At 41.8% G+C, this 12576-nt stretch overlaps 1 protein-coding gene across 1 annotated transcript in view; it reads left to right on the forward strand.

The window, feature by feature from the left end:
- Positions 1-682: 682 nt before the first annotated feature.
- syndig1l (synapse differentiation inducing 1-like) overlaps positions 683-12576 on the forward strand; it is a gene marked incomplete at both ends in the record, with an annotated part of 30055 nt that continues 18161 nt past the window's right edge. The window contains one exon of the mRNA XM_084000609.1: positions 683-1222. Within this exon, the coding sequence (XP_083856735.1) occupies positions 683-1222 (540 nt within the window). The remainder of the gene's footprint in view (positions 1223-12576) is intronic.

Raw genomic sequence — 12576 nt, forward strand, 5'->3', positions numbered from 1 at the left:
TTAAATGTCAGCCATATATTTCCACAGATGGAGCAGATTACAGTCGTCTAATACCTAAAGGAGGCATCAACTGATCCGTATCAGACACCGAGGTTGATGACACCAAATAAGGCCTAAACAATGGAGCGATAACAATCTGATTAGGTGCACGGAGCGCACACACAGACACAGTGAAACACACATACAAGGAGATAGGCCCCTTATATTGAGATATTTAAAAGGACACAGCAGCACTGTGTATATTGATGTTTCTACATTGAGACGTGTGTGTATGTACTGTATGTGTATGAAGCAAGGAAGGAAATTAAACCTAACCGAATCATCTGCGGTGTGCAGCTCTTGACAAGCGAAATGCTGTTAAAGTTGTTGCTGCTGAGGGAGTGACGGCTGGACTTTGATCTGATCTGGAGGAGTGTTTGGTAAATTGTCATGCAACTGTTGCACCCTGCTGGTAGATGTCAAATCAAACTCTCCAGAGTTTGAATCTAAAAACTCCTGCCGTCTCTATTTTGTTTGTCTCCTCTGCAGGTCTCTGAGCGCTGAACTCTGAATGCCATTAACACCTTTACTGACATCAACACACGTCACCGAGGAGCCCACATCAGACAGCAGTCTTCCATCTCCTCACTAGAGATAAGATCACTGAGAAGCTCCTCCTGCTCACCTTTTGACCTCTGCTGACATGGAGAACCTCAGCGAGCTCCAGAACCCATTGTTGGACAAAAACAGTAAGCACATGGTCAATGGTTATGGGGGAGACTTCCCTAATAACCAGTACCAGGAAAACATTATTAATTATTTTGCTGGAGGAGGAGGTGGTGGTGGAGGAGGAGGTGGAGGAGGAGGAGGAGGAGGAGGAGGTGGAGGAGGAAAGGTGAATAACAGCAATGCAGTGAGCGGAGGAGGTTACAATACCAACGGCAAGGTGAAATCTCAGCAACTTTTAGATGCCACTTCGCTGCATCTGGCAGTGGAGGCCTTCTATAGGCCCAACTTCATCCTATACAAGGAGGACAGCGGCAGCATCAAGGCTAAGGAATACAAAAGCGAGTGCTGTGAGACCACCTTCACAGAGAAGAAGGCCAAGGAGGCGTCCAACACAGCAGGGGCAGACACGCCCGGCACAGAGGATCCTCAGGCGAAGCTGCTGGAGGACGGCGAACACATCAAAATCCAAACGGTTTCCTACGAGGTGGAGGAGGAGGAGTACGTGGAATACGAGGTAAGGCAGAAAATGTAGGATGAAGGGAACCTGAATTTGGCTGGAGGGGATTTCTAGAAAGACAGTTTACCTCATATTAATATTGCATTTGATCATTTTCAAGTACAGGCAAGAATCAAATTCCCAGTCCTTTCCTGATGTGGGAACACAGGGGCGATCATACATGACAACACTAGCTGCGTTCACATGGGTCCAAAAATCCTGTTTACAATCAGATTAAGAGGTCAATCAGATTCAAAATGTCTCATGTAAACACCGTACCGGATCCAATTCATCCGGATCTGATTAAATTTCGGATCGGATTGAAAGAGGTAGTCTACACCGATTGATAATCAGCCTCATGCCGCATGTAAACGGCTGAATAGAGTGGATTCGGTTGATAGAGTGGATTATTCATTCTGCACATGCGCGCCCTTGTACGTAGGAGTCAGGTATTGACGTTTGCAGGAAATAGGAAACAGGAAATAGGAAAGTCAAAGCAGTGTTGCCAACTTGGCGACTTTCTCGCTAAATGATGGTGACTTTTTTTTGTCAAAAGCGACTAGCGACAATCTAACGACTTTTCCCGGTGTTGTTAAAGACGTTTCTGGTTTGGAGACTCCGACGTGAAAGCACGTATCACTGCTGTCTTCAACTGCCGTAAGCCCCGCCCCCGTCCCAAATCACTCACCGGCGGTCAGTCTCACAGCAGTATATAACCGGCTTCAGCTGGGGCCATGTATATGTGGATTGAATGTGGATCGTTTTATTTAGCGTTCATGTATACAGATCGAATAAGATTCATTTAATCCCATTGTTTTCAATCAGATTGAAGAAAACACTGCATGTAAACGCAGCTACTGTGAAAGACTTTATTTGAAATGGTTACTGAAGTGCTGGCACTGCATTAAAACATAATGCAGACACTTTAACAGGGCAAAAGGTTAAATGTTAATTTAACTTGCCAGAAGTTGATCCCCATTCCACTACTGTGCATAGCGCCCCTCAGCTCGGCATGCCAAACTCTTTATCAAACATTTAATAGAAAATGACCCTAAATGTCAAACGTGAAAATAAAGCAGCTCTTGTTGCAAGAGTGCAAGCACTGACAGTGAAAGTCATTTCTGATTTGTATTGGATTGGCTGGATCGGACCGGCCATCAGGAGCATCAGGACAAATGACAGTAAGCGGTAGTGAGACAATACGCTTACTGCAGCATGTCAGCACAGCTATAAAGGACCAATTAAGGAGTAAAGAGTTTCTGTCCACTGAAAAGTGAGAGGGATTTTAATTTGAAATGGTTACGGGAAGTATAGAATCTTACTGCAGTAACTGACCAATTACATATGTCAAAGAGATGGGATTAGGAATAATGTCCAACCTCTGATAGAAGCCTGTTACCCTCTGCAAGTGAAGTACAAAGACCCCGGCCATTATTTAGGGAAATATGGTAGTTGAACACACCCATGGATTCGTAATAGATGTAACTGACTGTTACGTAAGGGATAATGTATAGTTCGGAGGTTGTTATGGAGAAATAAACCCCGACAGGTTGTATGGAACCCCGACGCGAAGCGGAGGGGTTTCATTCAACATGAAGGGGTTTATTTCTCCATAACAACCGACCAACTATACATTATCCCGCTTATTACACGGTTTACGAGTGAAATAATTAATTTGAAACATAATGTTGACCAAAATACGACTTTCATCGATTTAAAATTGCATTTAGCGAATCTGCAAGACCGGTCACTTCCGCTGTTTTGCCGAGCCTCCTTCCATTCGTGCATTTGAAGCCTTTGATAATCAATCAGTGGATCGATGGATTACCATACACGTGTTAAAATGTGTGTATTGTGTGTAGTCGTATCTGTCATAAACAAGAGATTCATTTTACTGTTTACGAGGGGGCGTTTGTGTCGCGGAGCCGCGGTGCCAGCTGCACTGAGACGAGAGGAGAGCTGTGACACCGGGTCAGAGGCTCTGATCAGCAGGTTTGGTTTCCAGCCACTATGTGGAAGGAGCCTCCACTCTCCTTGTAACAGGTTACAAATCATTTATCTCTAACATCACTATTAGTCCGACGCTGTTTAATGACGGTAAAAATGAAACACAAGGTAAATATCCTGCATAGTTTCTCTTTTCTGTACTGCGCTGATCAGAGCGGCGTCCCTAGCAACGGTCTGTTATACATGACGACGGTCCGTTATACAGAAATAACAGACCGCAGAACGCAGCGCTGGACCAATCAGAGAGCAGCATTCAATGGAGCCGTGTAATAACACCAATTAATTGTTTGGAAGAACAATAGCCAATGTGTAGATTCTACAGATGTAACCAAAAATCCAAAGGGATTTAGGTATATTGGTGTTTTTCAATGGAAGGTCCAGTTGAGGTTTACAATCCATTCATCTCAAGCTTGGATACCTGTGGTGTGTTTGTGTTGAGGGAGAGATAGAGCAAGCATGCTTGTATTCCCATGGTGTTTGTACACTTGTATCATCATACCAAAGGATTGGGCTCCATGCCGTGGATCAGACTGACATTTTACCAACCACAAATCCCATTTGATCCACTGACCTTGGCCTCAATACCCAACTCTAGAGAAATTCATCATTAGATAATAATGAATCACCCACACCGGCCTCACATGGGGATATTATGTGCTACAGCACTACTGCATTAGCTTCTGCCTTCACTTTCAACTGGCTCTGCCAATGGCACAAAGCACTCCAAAGGATTTAAGGGATTGGACAGGCGGAATAGGGTGTTCAGTTTGACCAGTGTCCTGTGAGACCTAAGGGACAGAGAACGCACCTGTGTGTCCACTAGAATTAACCTGGATCGGTGTGATAAACATGTAGCTGCTGCGACACAATGTGACATAGGGACATAGAGCTCGAGGCCTCATTTGGCAGAAAGTCAGGACATTTCACATTATGAAAGAAGAAGTAGTCATTGGGGGAAAATTTAATTATAAGAAAATTCATCTTAAGGCCGTGCCGCCTTACTCAGAGAAAGAGATGAGAAACATGTTGACACGCAGATGCCAAATACCAAACAACCTGCCAAGAAAACACAATGTTATACACCAACTGGAGGCTCCTCTTAGCTGTTCAAAGGTTAAGTGAACATATTACCATATTGTTCACATTTTTCCACACCTCTCCTGTTCACAAATGAACAAGCACATAAAAAAAAAACCTCGCATCATCAGGCCCCACAGCCAGCGTCGAGATGTAAAGCAGAAAATACACAGTGGGACTCATTATGTAGCCTCCCAGCAGTGTGAGGCGTCTCCACCATGCTGCCCACAGTCTGACACATAGCAATGCAAAGACCTCAGCTTAGCCTGCCGCTGAAATGCACACACTTGTTGGTGTTCTGCCACGATGGTGCTGTACTTATTTTTGCAGTAGAAATATCTCAAGGGTGCCCTGTGGCTTTAAAAAAAAGTATTTGTTACCCAACAAAATGATATAACAACTGAATACATTTCCTTTCACATTAGCAGATTTGAGTATTAGTCTTGGTTGTAGCCACAAACCTTGCAATTTCAGCATCCATCTTTACTCCCAGAGAGCTAATGGCCAGTGGTCGAAGGCAATGGTCTTACTCACATTAACCCATGTCACCATATGTATTCTACTGAAGTTAGCACTTCTTGGCCCATCTCAACGCTTTTCATAGGGATTCACTCCAGCCTCCAGTCTGCCCTGAGGATACGAATATGAATACAAATGATTTAATTAATTAATTAATTACTTTATTAACATTGATGCAGTGTTGCTGAAAACCTTTTGTCTTGTAAATGCAACAATGGCTGAAGCCTCCACCTGCATGGCAAGAAACCCCATTTAGCAGCAGAGAAAACCAAGTGTTACTTGTCTATAGACTATACAGGAACATGTAGCAGTTTGTTTCTATTTTTTTCAAAGAATACTGTTTACTTCTTATCTGTATGAAAAAAACAAACACATTTTTCTGAAGTCTTGACTAATTCAATTCAATCTAATTTAACTTAGTTTAGTCTACTGTAATTGTTCAAGTAAATGCCAGCTATGATGTTGGTATTCATTTGTGTGTGTGGGTGTTTAATCAACAGTGTTTTTCCAAATGTTAACACACACATGTACAGAAAGCAGAGTAGTTCTTGTTAGTGAACACACATTGACAGATGTAGGTAGTGGAGGCTTCTTCTGAGGAGGATGTGACAAAGGAATGGGACCTGATACATCTACACTCTGGCAGATTTCCTGGTATCACATAGACTGCTGCTTAAACTGTAGCTTTGTGTGTCTTCAGAGCTGTGTGAGACTTTTTGGACGTGCTGCCTTTGAGGTGGCTTTTGGAGCAAAGTGATGTCTCATGTTGTGGCTTTGATTATAAAGTTTGACAGTTTTGCAGCTTTGTGCAATATCACCAGGAAAGTTTTTTTTTCTTTTTTTAAGTGACTGAATGGTCAGACTGTTATGGCCTGGCTAAACCAGCAATTAAACTACTCTGAAATCTTGCCACAGAATCAAACCACTCCCTCTGGGTTGTGGGTGTTGAGGTCATCACTGGTGAACTCTGACCTGCTGTTTTGCACTGTTGACCAAGATCAGGCTGTCTTAACAATGCTGAGTATTGAGAGGTTGTAAGTCCAAAATAGAGGAAGCTTGGGTAGCTCATTAGTTGTGTTATTCCTCTGCTGGTATATAAACTGCTCTACAAAAACGATGGCTTACAGACTGTTATGAGACAGGAGCCGATGGTATAAATCTTCTTTTTGAGTGAATTATTTGTCTGTTTGGGACCTGACAGTTAGCAGTGCTGCGTGTCGGTGTGACCGGGCATCTTTTATTAACTAAACTGCCTCAAATTTTTCACACTCTTCTTCTCAATTGTGTTTTTAAAACTTTGAATCTCTTTCTATCAAGACAGTTTCTCTTTATATGCAGCTTCTCTAAATGTGTGGTACTGTATTGAATTAGTAAGGGAGTCAGTCGGGTGTAGCGGCTTCTGCCCGATTCAGCTCAGCTTTATGCAGAAAGAAAAGAGTTTGAGTCCCTAAAAATTCTGTTTTTCACCAATCACGTTGCTTAATTGAATCTGAGGTCTAATCCATAATCCTCATAATCCTGCGATGCAGAGTGATACAGCTATTAGGCATCAATACTATGCAAGTTATCTGAAAAGTTTTCATCAGCACTTTGTACAGTAACTAGACAAGAACAAACCATTGGCAGTGCCAGACAACTTTCAAAGAGATTAGCAAACAATTCTTAAACCTAAGCACATCTTGAACATGCTGATAAAGCAGAAAAAATGTCACTACAGTGAATATTACCAGTGACAGAACTTGACCTACAGTATACTGTACCTAGTTCTTGGATGATTACTATGATTAAAAGGTCAGAGTTATTATTTTCAACTTGTAAATCCTTTGGAGCTACAGTGCAAGCAGTCTCACCATGTGTTGCATATACTGTGTGCACTGCACATAATATAATAAGGAAACAGTGTAAAGTAAGAAATGGAAATCCTCATAAAAAATCATCAACTCCAGGTTGTATGATATTTGCTCCTTTTGCATCACCTCAAACTCGCATTTTAAAAGCCCAGTGTTTTTGGGAACTCAACACAAGAAGATAAAAATGGGGAAACTGCTTTGGAATAAAGGGTTGTGTATTTTATTTTTTAAATGGCATTATTAAAAAAAGAGCACATAATCCAATTTTCAAAGTGCATGAGTGAACTATAGCTGGCCTCTGAGGAGACTCACTGATGTAGAAAAGAAATTTCATCAAGGAAATTTGAATTATTTTTTCCTTTATTTTCATTACTCCTTTTGTCAAACTTGATATTCAAACTGTTAGCTATTTAGATATGACATTTTTTTCAATTTCATTAGTATTTCACCTCGTACTCTAGCTGCAGAGGACATACCACTTTATTAAAAATACCCTAACAGCCAATTATCACTTCTGTTTCTACAAAAATGTTTGTAGGAAAGAGCCCTTTTTATGCCTCACATCTCAACATAACAATTCCCTTTCTCATAGTTGCTGTTTTGCTTTTGAATCATGGGAGACTTTGTTTGTGTATCCCCAGCTGACACCACTTATAGCCTTTTTCCTACTTCTTTTTCATTAACTTGCTTTCTACTCTTTTTGAGCAACTTTTTTAGAAAAGCAACAGTACAGAATCAGACCACCAATTAAGTAGAAGGTCTATGATAATAATAATAAGCTCTATCCCTGTCGAAGTGCCCTCAAGCAAGGCACCAAATCGCTCCAGGCTCACAGTTCCTCTCTCTGATCTCCATGTAGAAGATTAAAGCGAAGAGAGTTTTGCCTTCAGAGGCCGACAAGCCCAACACAGTCTTTCCATGTTCGAGGCCTCAGTGCCAGTTAACCAAGAAAATCTCATCTGTCTCCTCTTATCAGCTCCAGCTTTAACAAGTGTACAGGGAGAACTGGAGGTCTGTCAGGTGGTCCTCCTCTGTCTGAGTCTAAGGTCACGTTCACACTAGTTGTTTAGTCCAGTTGAACCAAACCCCGGAGCCTTTACCCCCTTGGTTGGTTTGGGTTGGTGTGAACACTGGCCTCCAACTCTAGTTCGGACCAAACAATTGCTCCTTGGTCTGCATCGTGGCGGTGGTGTTGTTATGATGAGCCAACTTTGTGATTTTTACAAGTTTGCAATTGTGAACTTACTGTTGTCCACTGACCTCACTAGTCCTGCTTGTATGGCAAAAGAAAAAAAGTTGTGGTAGGCTCTTGCCTGTTGTCTTCTGTGATATGTCCGTCTGATTGCAGAGTGTCTTACTGTAAGCTAAATGTAGGCTGTGTGTTAATTCATTATTCAATGTCCACAGTTTTACCAGCCGTTCATATGCACGGTGTGTTAAAGTCTCCTGATATGTAGTCTAGATTGACATCAACATGAAAATAAACCAACGATGCTCCATGATGTAATTGCGAGGACGTTGTTGTCTACTCGCAACAATGTATCATCCTTGCATTGGTTCGAATCATATAACAGACCTTTAGGTGAACTCGCCCTAGGTTCTAGTCTTGCTGCATGATGGCAGATGAGGACATGTTTAAAGTCAGTCAGCTACGTTGGGAAAAAGCCCTCTCCATCCACACATCCCACAAACAACTGCTTTCCTGAGGTACTGTATTCCTGCTCACATCGATGGCTAACTTTACCGCAGATCACACAGGGATGTAAACCTGCATTTATAGTCATGCTGTCAGAAGATTTCGCACGCACGGATTTGTGATTTAATAGAAGTTGTCAGGGCTTAAGTGTTGACATTTCCAATGGTTAACAGGTAGCATTTAGGAGCCGCGAACAAATTACTGCTTTACTTTCTACTCATACTGACAAGAGAATCAACAACTAATTTGCACGATCTGCTATAGTGAAACAGAATGAAAGTGATCGTGGCAAGTAGAGGGGGTGGCAGAACTGAGGAGGAGGAAGAAGAAAAAGAAATACATTTATAAGCAAACTTTCTGTTGTGAGTGTCAGAAACGGCAGAAGCACACCTTCATGGTTCCACAGAGTGTGGTTGAATGAGGTACAAATGGCCCCTCAGCAGTAGACAGTTCTCTGCTCTACCCAGTTAGCCATACCACTGTTGGGCAGAGATACAGGAGATAAACAGTTCTATCTCAAAATTATAACCTGTTAGTATCACTCCGGATCAATTCGCTCCCATTCAAGTCAATCGGAGGATTTATTCTGCGTGCACTGTGGTGTGTCTCTGATGCATCTCCAGTCCGTCACAGCTTCTGCAGTCTGGCAGAAATACCAACTCACGCAGCTCTAACTTACAGGCGGCCATATTGGGTTAGGCAACTTGCTCTGACTCTGACTCTGCAGTAGATGGGTGATCCAGTCATCTGAGGAAAAGAGAGGGTTGCCCGCACACTCTTGCAGGAGGTTCAGATGATCCAGTCATCTGCCCAAAAAAAACTATTCATAACTCTCTCTGTGCAATTGTATATCTATTACTTGAACTATTTGCATAATGTTACTTAGGGCTGCCCCCAAATAGTCGACCAAGCACTGGTCGACCAAAAAAATCATTAGCCAACGATTTCATTGGTCGATTGGTCGCAGGAAAAAAAAAGTCGACTAATCGCTAAAAATGACGACCACTGGTCGACCAAGAAAATCTTTGGTCGGGGGCAGCCCTAATGTTACTACAGTAACCAAACCATTTGAAAATTGGTCAAAATTGGTCAAAAACTGAGCAAGTTCTGGTTGTTTTACTGTAGTACAACATTGCACCATAGGACTAATGTCTAAGGGAGCGAGTTACCTGAGCCAAGATGGCAGCCATGTGGTGACGCTGTGTCATTAGGCAGCAGCATCAGGTGAGTCATCTAGTCTTCTATGAGAAATAAGCAGCAGGTCTTTTTTTGCCAGATGACGGAGCCATCACGCATCAATCCACGTCGATTAGATCGCCCCACACAGGAAGTCAAATGCACAGAGCATCCAGGACATTTCAAAATAAAACACAACAACAAACTTTCCGATCCTAAATCATCACTTTGTCAACATTAGTTTCACCTGCTGGTACAAGCAACAAGTCATCAGTCAGTCAGAGGGACCTACAGCTTATAGGAAGTCATACAGTAGATGGAAAAATATTAATCATGGAGGTGGAAAACTGCAATATTTCATGATACAACACATCTGTTCTACAAGAATACAAACTGAAAGTAAAAAAAATACCTAACAGAAGTAGCCTACCAGAAAATCAACCTCAGAAAGGCAAAGGGAACTGTTGTTTAGCCTACATTTTAATCTCACTTTATACACGGCTGTTATCACAATAGTTTATAGTTCTCAGAGACCCGACACATCCAGTGAACGAGGGTTTGATATGTCAAATTTGGGGGATATAGTCTGACCCAAACAGCTGATAGGCGTTGTGATACAGCGGAGGAGTTAGTTGCAGATAAACTCCTTTTTTTCCCCGACCAGTTGATGCACCGCAAATAATTTGTGTAATGTACGCTTAAACTGGTGTATTATTTTCAGATGGGACTTCTTGTAAGCAGTGAAAACACACTGTTAGTTTGGGTCTGCACAGCTGTTTATCTCCTGTATCTCTAGCAGAGCAGAGAGCACTATGAGCTGGTATGGCTAATTGTTTTTGTATACCTCATACAACCCCATTTAAAAAAATAAAAAAATTAACTGAACTATCCCTTTAAGATATTCATATGGATATTTGTGCTTTTATTCCAGGCAACAGGGTAAATTAACAGCTTTAGATGCAGAGCCACGGTTCTGGCTGTGAGGGAGGTTGAGCCTCCTGCTAAACCATAATAAGCTGGAACATGTGGGTCTGTGAGTGACAGGAGTCAAGTCAGGTAGATCATCTATATTCTCTTTAAGACAAAGATGGAAGAATAACATGGCAGCGAAAGACAGGCCAAGGTCTGGTCATTAGTTTCAACCACTCACCTCAGCAAATTATTTGTGGTAGCCTCAGACTGATGAGCTAACTGGGGTTAATGAACCAGCAGGAAGTGATTTACATTGATCTTAACCAGCTCTTAAAGCTGCTTTTCTTCCTCAGTGATGTCTGGGTATGCAGACAGCAGCCATGAAGTTATTTTGGTCGATAGCTCCTCGTTCAGATTTCAGCTTCATTTGGTGACAGAGTTCTGTTCCAGATGACATGTTTATTGATCAGGAAACATCGAGCAGACACATGGTCAGACGTACAAGAGAAGACGACGAGACACTCATGCAAATTGAGTTATTTATACTGTCAGTCACTGTAGCAGAATATCTGACCAGCTTGTCTATGTCTATGCCTGGAATGGTCGTTTCAACCACTGCCATTGCAAACTCCTATACACAGAGGTAAACTAATGGAGTGGAAATGCATTTAACAGCTGGAGCAGAGTATGACATGATAGAGACATGACCCTGGGACTCTTTGATCTGGCAGTGATTTGCTCCATTAAAACGTTCATGTATTCTCACCTGCATAAAATATCGCACTTGAACTAGGGGGGGAGGACCTGCCATTTCTATTTGTTTGCCATTTGTTACACCTTCCAGTGCATGAAATTAGCATTTATCAATATATTTCATAGTCACATAATAATGTGAGCATGTGGTGATTCCACTCATGAGCAGCATTTCAATAAAAATTGTCTTCTCCTCAGCTTTTCTGACTGTATCCATGTATTATTTTTTCTTTTCTTTTTTAGCTCAGGCATTCGACTGATAAAATCATGTGTGTGGGTGTAAAATAATAGAGAGATCAGTTCTGAAATAAATATATTTCCAGCTGCCCTCTGCCTCATCTCTGCAGCATTTTAGATTAAGCCAGGTTTGACTGGAGGGGTTGTCCATTCTCACTAAATCTGAGGGGACATGAGCACTTATGCCTTCATTAAATTTAAAATGTAGTCATGCTTCAGCTCAGTGCACACATATTGTTCCTTTTTCTGAGCAGTCCGGCAGCTGATCTGAGCCTGTGTCATATATTCTGGTGGAATCTTTCAGAGATATCCCATTTCTCATTTAGCAGTAAATGACAAACCGATCTCTTGGATCATTTCAATTCAGGTGTGAGCTCGTCTGTCCGATGGATTTTAAAGCCTGCTCTCCTCCGCTAACTGGGGGAATTTATTCCACGGTTTGCGGTGTCTATCTGAGCTATAGAAATCGTCACTCAGCAGCGCAGGAAAAATGAATTGTGACACATCAAAAGATATAACATTATTACTGAATAAATTCTGTGAAGCTCACCAGGACGAAATAAGTCCTTTACACTGGTTTTCTAGATCCCTAACCCATGAATCACAGGTACTGTAGCACAAAAATGTAACAAGAGAAAAATATTATATATAACAAGAAAAATATTTAAATTGAATCTAACTGAAAGCTCAATAAAGTAAAATAAAAGATAATCAATTTTTCAGGTTCTCAGTAGAATCCCTTTTTTCCTTTTTGGCAAATTTGTCCCACACGCCGAGGTCACCGTCCAGTCAAGCATCTCAAATATCTTCAACATTTTATCTTCCTGTGAGCAGCCCTGGTGAGGATTCCAGCCAAAATGTCATGTTATTCTCTAAATTTGACTTTCTTTTCAGTGTAAATGTTTTTTTCCCCCGGCGTGATATCAATCTTTAAAATGTCTCTGCCTGTGAGTGCTTTTTCTCATGGTCAGCCAATGTGACAGGTCAAACCTCACTGCTCAGCTGCTCATTAAAAATCTCCTCCACCACATGGTAAACTGTCACTATGTGTGATACCGCGAAACCCTTGAAAAGAAGTTGGAAAGCCTGCAAATGTGAATGAGGCGCATATCCTGTCAAAAGGCTGATTATGCTGTTGTTGAAGT

Source organism: Trachurus trachurus, assembly GCF_905171665.1.
Source record: "Trachurus trachurus genome assembly, chromosome: 24".
In the NCBI taxonomy this organism is placed as follows: domain Eukaryota; kingdom Metazoa; phylum Chordata; class Actinopteri; order Carangiformes; family Carangidae; genus Trachurus; species Trachurus trachurus.